This window comes from Chlorocebus sabaeus, chromosome 13, assembly GCF_047675955.1.
Source record: "Chlorocebus sabaeus isolate Y175 chromosome 13, mChlSab1.0.hap1, whole genome shotgun sequence".
NCBI classification, from domain to species: Eukaryota; Metazoa; Chordata; class Mammalia; order Primates; family Cercopithecidae; genus Chlorocebus; species Chlorocebus sabaeus.
In genome coordinates this window covers 33,653,370-33,667,360 of record NC_132916.1, presented here as the reverse complement: position 1 = coordinate 33,667,360, position 13,991 = coordinate 33,653,370, and the positions used below count along the sequence as shown (strand labels likewise).

General features: G+C 45.0%; 1 protein-coding gene across 5 annotated transcripts in view; it reads left to right on the top strand.

The window, feature by feature from the left end:
* The first annotated feature begins 463 nt into the window (after positions 1-463).
* The window catches only part of PPIL6 (peptidylprolyl isomerase like 6), a 46,309-nt gene continuing 32,781 nt past the window's right edge, over positions 464-13,991 (top strand). For 3 of the 5 annotated variants that reach the window (XM_008007364.3, XM_008007363.3, XM_008007367.3), the window contains exons 1-4: positions 464-610; positions 4,813-4,908; positions 9,708-9,896; positions 13,925-13,987. In XM_008007364.3, the coding sequence (XP_008005555.1) occupies positions 476-610; positions 4,813-4,908; positions 9,708-9,896; positions 13,925-13,987 (483 nt within the window). In that variant the 5' untranslated portion in view covers positions 464-475. The remainder of the gene's footprint in view (positions 611-4,812; positions 4,909-9,707; positions 9,897-13,924; positions 13,988-13,991) is intronic. The other 2 variants (XM_073022409.1, XM_073022408.1) reach the window with 1 other exon arrangement.

Sequence of the window (13,991 nt, the reverse complement as noted above, 5' to 3'; positions counted from 1 at the left end):
GATGAGGACGGGGGCGGCCGGCGGCGCCTTCTCCCCGGGCCGTTCCTTCCTCGCAGGCGGCGCGCACAGGTGGGCACCAAGCTCGCGCTGCTCAGGCCGGGCCTGACTCCCGCGTTCCCCCGACAACCGGCCGGCTGGTTCCAATCAGGCGGGCCGCCAACCCGGAAAGACGATCCGCTGCCGAAATCCGGGTGCCCAAGCTCGGCGAGGGCCGCGCGCGAGGACCCTGGGGGCCCGCAGAGCGCCCCCGGGTGGGCGGCTCCCAGTTCCTTTTCCTCCAAGCTCCTCCCCGGCCGCCGCGGCCCGCGCGCCGGCGGCCCAGCAACAGGCGCAAAGTTGAGGAAAGGCCCGGCCACCACGGGCCGCCCTCGGCCCCGCCCCTGGGCCCCGCCTCCTGCGAGCGGCGGAGGCGGGGCCGCGCAGTTGCCGGAGCGACGCGCAGTGTTTGGGGTCACCGGCGTCCCCGCGCGCGGCCATGGCAAGGCCGCGGCCCTGCGAGCCCAAGCACGCCAGGTGCGGCTCGCCGTCGCTGCCCGAGCGGCCGCTGCAGGTGAAGGTGGTGGGGCTCTTCAGCTGCCCCAACTTTCAGATTGCGAAGAGCGCCGCTGAGGTAACCACAGAGAAACCTCCGTCGCGGGCCGCCCTCCGCGCTCCCGGCTCTCGGTGGCGTGGACTGCAGGCGCGGCGCCTCCTCGAGGCGGCAGGGGTCGAGGCCCCACTGGCCGAGGAAGGGGTTGGCGTGTCCTAGCCGGGCGGGCTCCGTCTGGAGGACCGGGAGGAGCGTATAGGGGAGCAAGTGCGGGTCCAGGGGCTGGCGTTCGACTTTGCGACGAGATCTGAGCGAAGGAAGGGTTCAGAACCGTGCTGGGAAATAAGGAAATCCCCTCCGAGGCACACACACACGCATACACACACACCCGCGGATTTCGTTCTACGTCAATTTTTTATTTAGTTATAGATTTTAAAATTCATGGAAAAATGATTACTATATAACTAGCTGATTTTTACAATGCCCCCCCCCGACCCCCGCCAAGCGATTTTTGTAAACTATTTTCATTCGGGGAGGCTCTTTGAATTTTATAGACCCGTCACTGCGTTCCTATCGAACTAGATGCTTCACAAGTGCTTTGGAAAATCATTTGTTTGTAAACACTCAGAACGATATTAAAGGAAAAGCACTTGAGGAAACTGGAAGAATTTGGCCAGATCAGTCATGCTGCAGCACACTTACAACCTGAAATGCAGGAGAAATGTATGAAATGACGGCGTGTAGAATTCAGCCCTTCTTACAGGATTTGCTCCAGAAATGTTGTCCATGGCAGACTTCTTGCCGAACCTCCCTTGACTCCAGGACCATGCCTTAGTTAATGTTTTTAACTCCCGAAGTGCCCAGCTGGATACTTGACAACAAAATGTTTCCAAAGAGAAGACATCTTGGGCGCGGTAACTCACGCCTCTACTCTCAGCACTTTGGGAGGCAGAGGCAGAGTTCTAGACCAGCCTGGCCAACATGGTGAAACCCCGTTTCTACTAAAAATACAAAAAATTAGCTGGGCGTGGTGGCGGTTGTCTGTAATACCAGCTACTTAGGAGGCTGAGGCACAAGAATCCCTTGAACCCGGGAGGCGGAGTTTGCAATGAGCTGAGATCACACCATTGCACTCCAGCCTGGGCAACCCGTCTCAAAATAAATAAATAAATAATAAAAAGAAAACAAATGATCAGAAGTCTGTGAAAATAATACATGAATCATCAAAAGTAGAAAATATGGTCTGTGTTGCTTGGGCAGACGGGATCAGCAACCTTTTATTACCAAAGTTAATGGCCATAAAGCTAATTACAAAGTTAATGTATTTAATGTTTCGGGGATTTCTTTTTTTTCTCGTTTGTTTTTTTTTCACTTTTTTTCTGAAGGCACATATTTTCTGTGCCTACTCCACGTTGTAAAGAAAGTGTTGGCAAGTTTTTTTCTGTAAAGTCCAGATAGTAAATATATTAGGCATTCTTGGCAATAGAGTCTCAGTCACACCTCTGTAGCTTTGTCTTGTGTTGCAAAAACAGACACAGAGATGGAAATAAATGACAGTATTCCGCTAAAACCATATTGTGGACACCGAATTTGACTTGTGTCTAATTTTCACATAACATGAAATATGATTCTTTTGATTTTTTAAAACTGTTTACAGGCCGAGCATGGTGGCTCATGCCTGTAATTCCGGCGCTTTGGGAGGCTGAGGCAGGAGGATCACCAAATCAGGAGTTCAAGACCAGCCTGTCCAACATGGTGAAACCCCATCTCTACTAAAAGTACAAAAATTATCCAGGCGTGGTGGCGGGTACCTGTAATCCCAGCTACTCGGGAAGCTGAGGCTGGAGAATCGCTTGAACCTGGGAGGTGGAGGTTTCGGTGAACTGAGATCACGCCACTGGGCAAGAAGAGTGAGATTCCGTCTTAAAAAAAAATACTGTTTACAAATCTAAAAATTATTCCTGTCCAACCCCTGTTGTAGAAGACACTAGGTCAAGAAAACAGTATCTTCGTTATATTAATGTCAATTTCCCTTTCTTAAACTTTTACCTACTGTAGTTGTATTCAAATATGAAAATTCAGCTAGTTTTTTTTCTTTTTTTGGAAGAGACAGGGGTCTCACTATGTTGCCTAGGCTGGTCTTGAACTCCTGGGCTCAAGCAGTCCTCCTCAATATCCCGAAGTGCTGGGATTATAGGCATGGGCCACCACACCCAGCCTCTAGTTCTGTCTTAATAAAGGATATCTGAATATATTCCTAACGTGGTAATTTGTGAGTGATCCCAGATGCCTGATTAACTGACAAAGATTTAGATTTGTGTTGAGTGTTCCCAACACAAAGAAATAATAAATATTTGAGATGATGGATATGCTAATGATAGGTATACATTATATGTATCCAGACATCACTACCCCATAAATATGTACAATTATTATATGTCAATTCAAAAATAAAAACAAAGCGTAAAAATCAAACACACAAAACATTGAGATTTGTATAAAATAAGAATAAATATTGCATGTATTTTAATTTGGATATAGTCCGTTCTACAACAAATACTAAATTATCAAAAAGACATGATGTGTTTCATTTGAAAACTGTTGGATTTATAGTTTATTCCAGATGGTTAGAAATAGCAGTCAACCGGGCCGGGTGCGGTGGCTCATGCCTGTAATCCCAGCACTTTGGGAGGCTGAAGCAGGCAGATGGCCTGAGGTCAGGAGTTTGAGACCAGCCTGGCCAACATGGTGAAACCTCATCTCTACTAAAAATGCAAAAATTAGCTGGGTGTGGTGGCGGGCGCCTGTAATCTCAGCTACTCAGGAGGCGGAGGTAGGAGAATTACTTGAACCCAGGAGACAGAGGTTGCAATGAGCTGAGGTCATGCCACTGCCCTCCATCCTGGGCGACAGAGCAAGACTCCGTCTCAAAATATATATGTGTGTGTGTGTATATATATATGTATATGTGTCAACTTGAAGTATTGCCTCAAACTGAGCACAGACACTGGAACTGAGAAACAGGACGCGTCACCTGTTGCTCGGGGACAAAAGGGAATGGCCTGATTATCATTGCCGTCTTCATGAGTATTGCCAAAGTGGGCCACACTCACATCCTGGTTTTCTCCCCTTGGAATACTCACTCCTGATGACCTGTGCTAGGCCAGCACCCTCTTTTGGACCACGACAGGGCCTGCAAGCACTGTCCCTAGCAGGGAAAGTGCCTCCTGCAGCGGCTATCACTTTTCCCTTTGGTCCATCTACTTCCCAGACCCACTCAGAAAAGAAGCCTGTTATTGCCTCACCTGCCTTCTCTTGCTTTAGAGGGAGACAGACATCAAGAACCAAGCCTGAATTGCTGACCAGTAAGAATTTTCTCTGATTCCTACAGACAATCTATGTCAAACTAAAACATATTCAGTATCTAAACCTAAACTGATTTCGTACTTCTCTTTTTCCTAAGGGGTATAACCGCAATGTTATTATCTTTTTGGTCATCCCCCATTCATCAGTGAATTAAAGCAAGAACTTTTGTTTATGTTATAAGTAAAGTGTCTGTAGATCCGCTGAGGTTAACAAGAGTTGTACTTTGGGAAAAACTAGTCCTAAAAGAACATAGCATATCACAAAGCTATTGGCATTAACCCATTTATATATTCCTTTGTTTATTCAGCTGCTGTGTGCCAGAGGTTGTGGCAGGTGGGAATCCAGGAAGACTAAGAGAAGAGTTTGTTTCTTTTGTTTGTTTTGTTTTGTTTTTGTTTTTTTTTGAAATAGAATCCCACTCTGTTGCCCAGGCTAGAGTGCAGTGGCGTGATCTCGGCTCACTGCAACCTCTGTCTCCCAGGTTCAAGTGATTCTCTTGCCTCAGCCTCCCCAGTAGCTGGGATTACAGGTACACACCCACCATGCTTGGCTAATTTTTTCGTATTTTTAGTAGAGACAGGGTTTTGCCACATTGGCCAGGCTGGTCTCAATCTGCTGACCTCAGGTGATCTGCCAACCTCAGCCTCTCAAAGTGCTGAGAGCCACTGTGTGAGCCACTGCGCCCAGCCTCTAAGACATAGTTCTTGGCTTCGAGGCACTTACACAAATAAGCTCCCAGGACTGGGGAGCAACTTGGAGGTGAGCACAAGGGCCTCTGAGAGTGAGCAAGGAGTTTCTCAGTCAGACCTGGGCGTGTGTTGTATAAAACTTCCGGAAACCCCGTAAACATTGGGGAACATGATATTGACTTTTAAAGAGAACTAACTCTAAAATAATTATTCTATTTTGAAATCCAGAATCTGAAGAATAATCATCCATCCAAATTTGAAGATCCTATATTAGTTCCTCTTCAAGAATTTGCATGGCAGCAATATCTACAGGAGAAAAAAAGGGTAAAGGATACTTGGGATGTGGGGGATGTAGACAACAAACCAAGTTTTGCCTGAATTATTTATGCATTGTTTTGGAAAAACTGAAAGAGTAATTTTAGTGTAACTAGATTTTATTTCTCTAAATTATGTACTTTTCCTAAATTATATTAATCATTTACCAAGCTGGGTTTTTTGTTTTTGAGATAGGGTCTCACTCTGTTACCCAGGCTGGAGTGCAGTGGGGCGATCTTGGCTCACTGCAGCCTCAACCTCCTGGATTCAAGCAATCCTCCTGCCTCAGCCCCGAAAGTAGCTGGGATTACAGGCACACACCACCACATCTGCGTAATTTTTGTATTTTTTTAAGAGATGGGGTTTTACCGTGTTGCCCAGGCTAGTCTCAAACTCCTGAGCTCAAGTGATCCACCCACCTCGGCCTCCCAAAGTGCAGGGATTACAAGGGTAAGTCATTGTGCTTGGCCACCAAGCTGTTTTTTCGTTTTTGTTTTTTGTTTTTAACTACATCATTTGGACTGGGCGCAGTGGCCCACGCCTGTAATCCCAGCACTTTGAGAGGCCAAGGCGGGCAGATCATGAGGTCAGGAGATGAAGACCCCATCCTGGCCAACATGGTGAAACCCTGTCTCTACTAAAAATACAAAAATTAGCTGGGCATGGTGGTGCACGCCTATAATCCCAGCTACTTGGGAGGCTGAGGCTGGAGAATCACTTGAACCAAGAAGTCCGAGGTTGCCGTGAGCCAAGATCCCGCCACTGTACTCCAGCCTGGCGACAGAGTGAGACTCCATCTCAAAGAAAAAAAAAAAAAGTTCAACATTTACAGAATTTTCCTTTGGAAAGCATGAGATAAAGGTAAGATCAATGGTGCCATTTGCTGCTGATGGTTAGTTACCCTGTCTCCCTGCACATCACTTATACTTCTTCTCACACCCTGGCACTCAGCAGGTTAACGTGGCCTGGTCCTCTTGGCCCTTAAACTCTGGAAGGTGTTGATGGTGTACCTCACAGAGACAGCCGGGGCTTCTGTGGGACTCTTGCCTAGGGAAGTTCTGATGACAGACACCGAGCTCCCACAGGGCAACCCTGTCCTAGTTGAAGCTTCCTTCTCTGCATTCTCCCCTCTATCTGTACCCTCAGAGAACTCCACACCTTAGGGCTAGCAGAGCTTGTCCAGGGATGATAGGTTTCCTCTTGGGTGACAGCCTCATCAGTTGGTAGTGCTGCCTAGAGCATGTGATAAGAAGGATGCTAAGGTGGCATCCTGGCTTAGCAATATCTTGTGTTGGGGAGGGTGGGATGCTTGTCACCCCTGGCCTAGTCTTGTAGACGGTCCCAGTCCTAGTTTCCCTGCCCTACCCCCTCTCCCCCATGGCTGATGAAACCTCATTTCCCTTAACCAGAGCAGTTTCTGTTGTTCTGTGCTGGGTTGCACAAGGATGTCCTGTGATCCTGTGATTATCATGGAGGCAGCGCGGCTTTATGAGACCACTTCATTCTCTGTTCAGTCACATGAACAGTGCAAGACTGAATAAGAATACCGTTTGTTAAGCCTTACATGTTCATAGCCTTAAAAGATTTTCACTGGAATTCAAATAGAACCAAACACTTACACTGCTGCTTTTTATATGACAGACACTATTCCAGACACACACACACACACACACACAGAGAGAGAGAGAGAGAGAGAGAGAGAGAGAGAGAGAGACAAACACATACATATATATATATTTTTTCTTTTTTTGTAGAAACAGGGTCTCGCTATTTTGTCCAGGCTGGTCTCAAACTTCTGGCTTCAAGCAACCCACCTGCCTTGGCCTCCCAAAGTGTTGGGATTACAGGTGTGAGCCACTGTGCCCAGCTTATATACATAAATTATAATCCTTCCAACAACTCGGTGAGAAACAGTCCTGGTTTGCCTGGGATGGAGGGGTGTCCTAGGATGTGGGAATTTCAGTGCTAAAAGTAGGCTAGTCCTAGGCAGATCACAACTGTTGGTCACCCTAACATAAAACAGTACTTTTTTTTTTTCTTTTTTATCAAACTTACTATGTGGCCTACCAGTGTCATGCTCTCCACCCACAGGAAAACTAAGATCTCCTGGTTTGTGGTTTGCACCCACTTGTCTTTTGAATTCCCACTGGACTCTAGGAAATTGGTGTGGATTCTATTCCCCAGTTTCCCTCCCCTTTCAGCCTGGGTTACCTCAAGATGTTTTGTGTTCTCTTCCTGCTGCCTCTCTCATGGGTCTTGAATGAGGTTTTCCAGTTCATCATTGCTGCTTCGTTCCACCTGTGATATTCCTTATCCTTCCTTTCATCCCCCTCCCTCCCTCCTCCTCTGGCTGTTTGTCACCTTAACCTTTTCTTCCTTCTCAGGGGCTCCCTTGTCCTTCATCAATGTAAGCATTGTGTCTTGTGTCTTAAGTAGTGCTTCTTAGCATATTTGGTCTCTCTGAACTCATTAGGTTCAACTGGCCTTAGGCTTCAGCAGAATGTAGTGCCATCCCTAAGGGGATGGTTTCAGGGCCATTGGGAAGGTCCCTCTGCTGCAAAGAAGGCAGCCTCATACTCTTAGTGCTGAAGGCCCTAGAAACTATCGGGTCCATGCTGTTCACTTGAGGCAGGCGAGGACGCCTCCCTAAGTATGGAGGAGACAGAGCAAGGCATTTACATCTTTAGCCTCCAAATAAAACATACTTTCTACTGCATTTCTCCTACCAAGCTAGCTAAAATATTGATAGTGACATTTTTTTCTCCTGTTTAGAAAGTTTTGGGTCCTGGCAGAGTGTGGTGGCTCACGCCTGTAATCCCAACACTTTGGGAGGCCAAGGCGAGTGGATCACCTGAGGTCAGGAGTTTTAAGACCAGCCTGGCCAACACGGCGAAACCCCGTCTCTACTAAAAATACAAAAATTAGCTGGGCATGGTGGCGGGTGCCTGTAATCCCAGCTACTCGGGAGGCTGAGGCAGGAGAATTGAACATAGGAAGTGGAGGTTGCAGTGAGCTGAGATCACGCCATTGCACTCCAGTCTGGGCGACAGAGCAAGACTCGGTCTCAAAAAAAAGGAAAAAGAAAGAAAGTTTGGGGTCCTGTAAAATATGATAACACTGATAAATTTAAACACTACAGGAAGTATTGACCCACTGGCTCTATCAGTGATTTATAGTTCAGCATAGACAAGTCTCTTCTCTGCCTAGAAGCAGGTTTTGTTAAGGGCATAGGAAGCAAGCAATAGGATATTAAACCTCCAGAGGAGAATGAAGCAAGTTGGCAAGCTGAATGTAAACTGTTCCCCAAACTAATATTTCTCCAATTGTAGTCTCTAGAGCAGCAGCACCAGCACCTCCTAGGAGGTTGTTAGACATGCACATTCTGGCGGGTTACAATGGCTCACACCTGTAATCCCAGCACTTTGGGAGGCTGAGGTGGGAGGATCTTGAGCCCAGGAATTCAGGACCGGCCTAGGCAATACAGTGAGACCCCATCTCCATAAAACAAATAAATAAATAAGTGCAAATTCTCAGGCACCATCCTAGAATCAGAGTATTGGGGGAAGGGGAGAGGGAACTCAAATTCTGTGATTCTGAGAATCTGAGATCAATGAGAATTTCAGATTCAGTGATTCTCATTGCCCACGAAAGTTTGAGCATAGCTGTTCCAAATTATTCATGGTTTGCCTGGCTGATACTGGGTAATAATAAACCAGATCTCCTCGGAGGGGGCATCCCTCAAGCCCACTGGAGATTTAGAAGGTTTACCATCAGCATTGTGTTGATGAAAACGTTAATACACTGCATTTTGAGGGGCTGAAGACACAGTGCTAAGGAAGGTGAGTTTTCTTCCTCACTGCTCCTGATTGTGCCACAGAAATCCCTGTTGACCCTCATAAGTCATTTCCTAACCTTAAGCCCCATGTCACCCAAAAAACATTTTCACAGTCCTCTGCATTGAACCCCACGTCTTACCTGGACCTCCTATCCTTTCCAAGTACGCACACAGTAAAATGTGCTTTAGGAATGAAGACAGAGACTGAATTTTGTTTGCAAGTTAATATAACAAGTATGCCAGGCTCACGATGATTTTTGTTACTAGATTACCATTTATCTTTCTATTAATGTGTCAACCTAAAAGGAAGAAGCTGAAACAAAATTAATATAGAGTGTTTATCTGGGCCAAGGTTGAGGACTGCAGCCCAGGACACATTTCCAAGTTGCCTTGGGAAGTGCTCCAGAGAACAAAATAGAGGCTCAAGTGTTTAAAGAAAAAAGAATGAATCAGAAGAGGGGGCGATTACAAAAGCTGTTGGTCAGGAATTGTCATTGATTTTCAGAAATAACATTGGTTAGCAATTGGCTGTATGTTGTTGAACTATAGGGTGGATGGCTTTTTATGGCTGTTTGGTGTCAACCTAGAGCCCACATAGTAAGTGGAGGTAATTATTTAGCTCCAGGGGGAGTGAGAAATGACTGCTATTATATTTTAAATGCCTTTCTGGGCATGATCATTTAAAGGGGCTCACATTCCTCAGATAAATTTTTTCATTTGTAACATTTTTGTGATTACTTTTTAGATCATTCTTTGCTTTTAGTGATGTCAGATTCTTAAAAATGTTCTTAAATTATTTCTGAGAGCAAAATTCTAAAGGACGATAAAAATGTTTAAAAATTATTTTTAAAAGATTCAATATTACAGTTGACAAATTCAGACCTAGAGTTGATCCCAAACTCTGGCTTATGGGTTTAGCAAGTTTCCCCCACTTCTTACTTTTTTTCTTTTTTTTTGTCCTTTTCCCTTACAGGAACTCAAAAATGAAACCTGGGAATATTCCTCCTCTGTGATGTCTTTTGTTAATGGTCAGTTCCTGGGTGATGCATTGGGTCTACAGAAATGGGCCCACGAGGTGTGGGATATAGTTGACATTAAACCCTCTGCACTTTATGATGCACTCACTGAGGATTTTTCCACGAAATTCTTAAGAGATACCAAGGCAAGTTATACTAATTTTTAAAGAAAAGTCATGGAATCTTTGACCCTTTATATTGATTCAGCATTAATCATTGATATCCTAACGAAGGAGATTGTAAAAAAGTAGGAGACTAAGTTTAAAGCCTAGTTTCATTTCCATTTGCAAAAGATTATAATATGGTGGTATGTAAAGCAAGTGTGCCTCACAGCACATGGGCTGCACAGGGAAATCGTCTCTGTGCAGACATTTCTACTTCCCATTAGAGATTTATGTGCATGAATAATCTATTTTAAAATACAAAGACCACCCCCTCAGAGAAGGTAAAACCTATCATCCATTTATCTTGAGTGTGAAATATTTAAATTAAGACAGTCCAACATCTAGGCAAGAGCTACTAAGCTAAGACAATGGAAAGTTGATTGAAGAAAGGTGACATTTTAAAGCATGAACACAGGCTGGGTGCGGTATCTCATGCCTGTAATCCCAGCACTTTGGGAGGCCGAGGCAGGCGGATCACAAGGTCAAGAGATCAAGACCATCCTGGCCAACATGGTGAAATGCTGTCTCTACTAAAAATACAAAAATTAGCTGGGTGTGGTGGTGTGTGCCTGTAATCCCAGCTACTCGGGAGGCTGAGGCAGAAGAATCGCTTAAACCTGGGAGGTGGAGGTTGCAGTGAGCCGAGATCGCGCCACTGCACTCCAGCCTGGTGCAGAGTAAGACTCCATCTCAAAAAAAAAAAAAAAAAAAAAAAAAAAAAAAAGCGTGAACACATAGTTGGCAAGAGCAAGCCCAGACGGGCTGTGCCAGTGGGGAGGTTTCCAGTGGCAGAGGATAGTCATGAAGCTTGAGGTCCAGGGGTGAGAGATAGATATCAGGAAGCGATGGCAATAGGGGTGGAGGGACTTTGCAGCTCTGCTCAGAAACCTTCTGGTAGCAACAACTGCATTGTGCAGAAAATCATTTCATGCCCATGGCAGCCTGTGCCCACAGTGAACAAGTGCTAAGATCTGAGCTGTGAAAGGCAAAGGCCTTGTCTCATTCATCCTTGTTGAACCACTGCTCAAACAGACCTGAAACATAATAGGTGCTCAGTGCATGTTTGATTGAATAAACAGTGCACTTTGAAAATACTGGAAACTCTGGAGTGTGGGGAGGCATTTAATGTTCAAACAGTCAATTCCCAAAGGGTCAGGAGTCTAGCAGTACATGCCCTGGGAATGGCAGGGGGACAGCAAGGAGGCCAGAATTTGTGGGGAATGAACCTGGGAAGATGAGTTTCAGTCAAGATTCTTGGTGCCAGCATTACCAGACTCCTCTGATTGATTGAAGGTGAAAAGGTGTGTATTGAAAGGATGCTGTTGTCTCACAATTGACAGGAAAGCTGGACAACAGCTTTGGAAAACAGGTGGGAACCAATGAGGCCTGGCAGCAGGAAGACATGGCCAGACTCACACTGCAGGGATGTGCTGCCAGGGAACTGCCATGGCACTGCTGGCCTTTGTTCACACCGCCACCTTCAACGAGATTAACTGTTCAATGCCTCAGTGTCTTTTCATCACTCCCTGGTGACCTAAGCCCAGGCAGGAGCACCTAGCTGGCAAGCCTAGGTCATATTCCCAAACCCTGGTGCTCTCAGCATGGCAAGAGGGAGAATCTGGCCCCTTTAGGGTCTAGTGAAGGTGGTGGGACCCTGTGAGGAGCTCCCCAGATAGGAAGGGTACTCAGATTTTAATTAGGAAAAAAAATCCAATAGATCCTAAAGAAAATTTGAGGCTGGATTATGATTTATTGTCCATCTGAACGAAGGAGTTAGATTTTATCTAGAAGGAAACAGAACTTTATGGAAACAGAACTTTCCATAAAGAGTATGATGTAATCCTCTTTGCTTTTCTGGAGAAATGTTTAGGTCTGTGCAGATGCAGGCTGGAGTAGGGGAGAGCTTGGGAGCAGGGGATTGAATAGCAGCATGGGTTAGACATAATGAAAGCCAGAAGTAATTCATGGCGGTGAGGATAAAGGATAGTCATGAAGCATTCCAGAGACAATCCTTAGATTTTTTCGCATAGAGAGTGGACTTTTGTTGCTGAATAAAACCCAGGGATTTGTTTACTTCCAGTTAGAACCATGTGGTAGATAAATATGCTTGCCTGTTTGGCTGCTAGGTGACTGGGACATTACCTCGTGTTGCATTCATTTGAACTCTTTTATTGGCGTTTTCAGAATTATCTATTCTGGACTACCTCATAAAGATAATATCCTGATGCACGGGGAAGTTTAGTGGTGTCTGAATGGACTGTAAGTCCATTTCCTAAGTCAACCACGATTTCCAATATATCCTCTTTATCCTCCTGAGCCTCTGAAGTTTAATATATTATGCCTCCTATTCTTTAGTTACACTGTTCTGTTTTATACTTAAAAACTTGTAGTACAGAAGCTGATAGGCACAAATTAATTCTAATTAGTATGGATGGAACATTTCATTGCTAGATGCCAGATAGCACAATATTATTTCAGTCTTTTCATTAAAAGGAAAGTTAGAGTGACATAAAAAATATGATATATTTAATTTCATTTGTTTCCTAAATTCTTAAGAAAGAGGACAGGACAAGTTATGCACCTTGCTCAATAAGGTGGCTTTTTTTTTTTTGATAGGGTCTCACTCTGTTGCCCAGGCTGGAGTGCAGTGGCACGATCATAGCTCACTGCAGCCTCAACCTCCCTGGGCTCAGGTGATCCTATTGCCTTAGCCTCCCAAGTAGCTGGGACTACAGACACATGCCACCATGCCCAGCTAATTTCTTAATTTTTTTGTAAAGACAGAGTCTCCCCATGTTGCCCAGGCTGATTTCAAACTCCTGGGCTCAAGCGAGCCACCTACCTTGGCCTTCTAAAGTGCTGGGATTACAGGCATGAGCCAAGGTGGCATTTTAATATAGGAGATTGGTGCCCAAGATTTGAAATGTACTCCATTAAATGTGCTTTGGCCCCTAAATGAATGCTATTGTGTTGAAACTAGCATTTTCATTTTGAATGCCTCTTTATAGGGCTAGACAAGGTCTCACAGATGTTTTTCTCTACCAGAAAGGATATCAAGTGAAGACAAGCTGGGGGCGTCTGTGCACGTGAGGGTATTACTATATGTAACTTGAAAGCCCAGTGTCCTTCTCTTCCCTATCTCTGGTGCTACACCTGCTATGAATGTAGGGACCTGATTTTCCCACTCAGAACAGATGTGGCCTGGCTCTGGTTAGCTCTGGTTAGAGCTAATCTGTGCTGTCTCTGAAAATCCAGGACGCACAGTAACCGAATCCATGGTGTTCATGATGGATCCTTCCCAAAAATATTCAGGAAAGAAGAGAAGTAGAGAAGAATCCCTGGGCTATTTCTTCCCCACACTAGGTATGGCTATTTCCACACCTAGTTGTAATGTGGTAGATAGCTTGGCCATGTGTTTCACTCCTATGAGATAGGTTAATGTTTTCCAGAACTTTCACTACTGAATGGTTTTAAAAATGTGTAGTGTTGGGTAGGTGTGGCGGTGGCTCACGCCTGTAATTCTAGCACTTTGGGAGGCCAAGGTAGGTGATCCCTTGAGCTCAGGAGTTCGAGACCAGCCTGGGCAACGTGGTGAAATCCCATCTCAACCAAAAATACAAAAATGAGCTAGGCCTGGTAGTGGTGCATGTGTGTAGTTCCAGCTACTTGGGAGGCTGAGGTGGGAGGATCACTTGAGCCCAGGAGGTTGAGGCTGCAATGAGCCGAGATGGTACCACTGCACCCCAGCCTGGGGGCAGAGCCAGACCCTGTCTCAAAAATAAATAAATAAATACAATAGTAAAAATTAAAATGTGTAAAGTGGGTTGTAAAAACTCAATAAAATGAAATAAACTAATACAAGTCATTCACTTAATTTTACTGTAATATTATCCATTGGTAATGTTATTGAAATCACTAAAAATATTGCATCTGCTATATTTTTGGTCATTTCTAAAAACTTTCTTATAAGACTTTGACCTTCATTATATGTTTCTTCTTAATCTTCACAGCATGATTTTGTGTTTTTGGACATTTGTATTGATTCTTCTCCAATTGGAAGACTGATTTTTGAGGTAA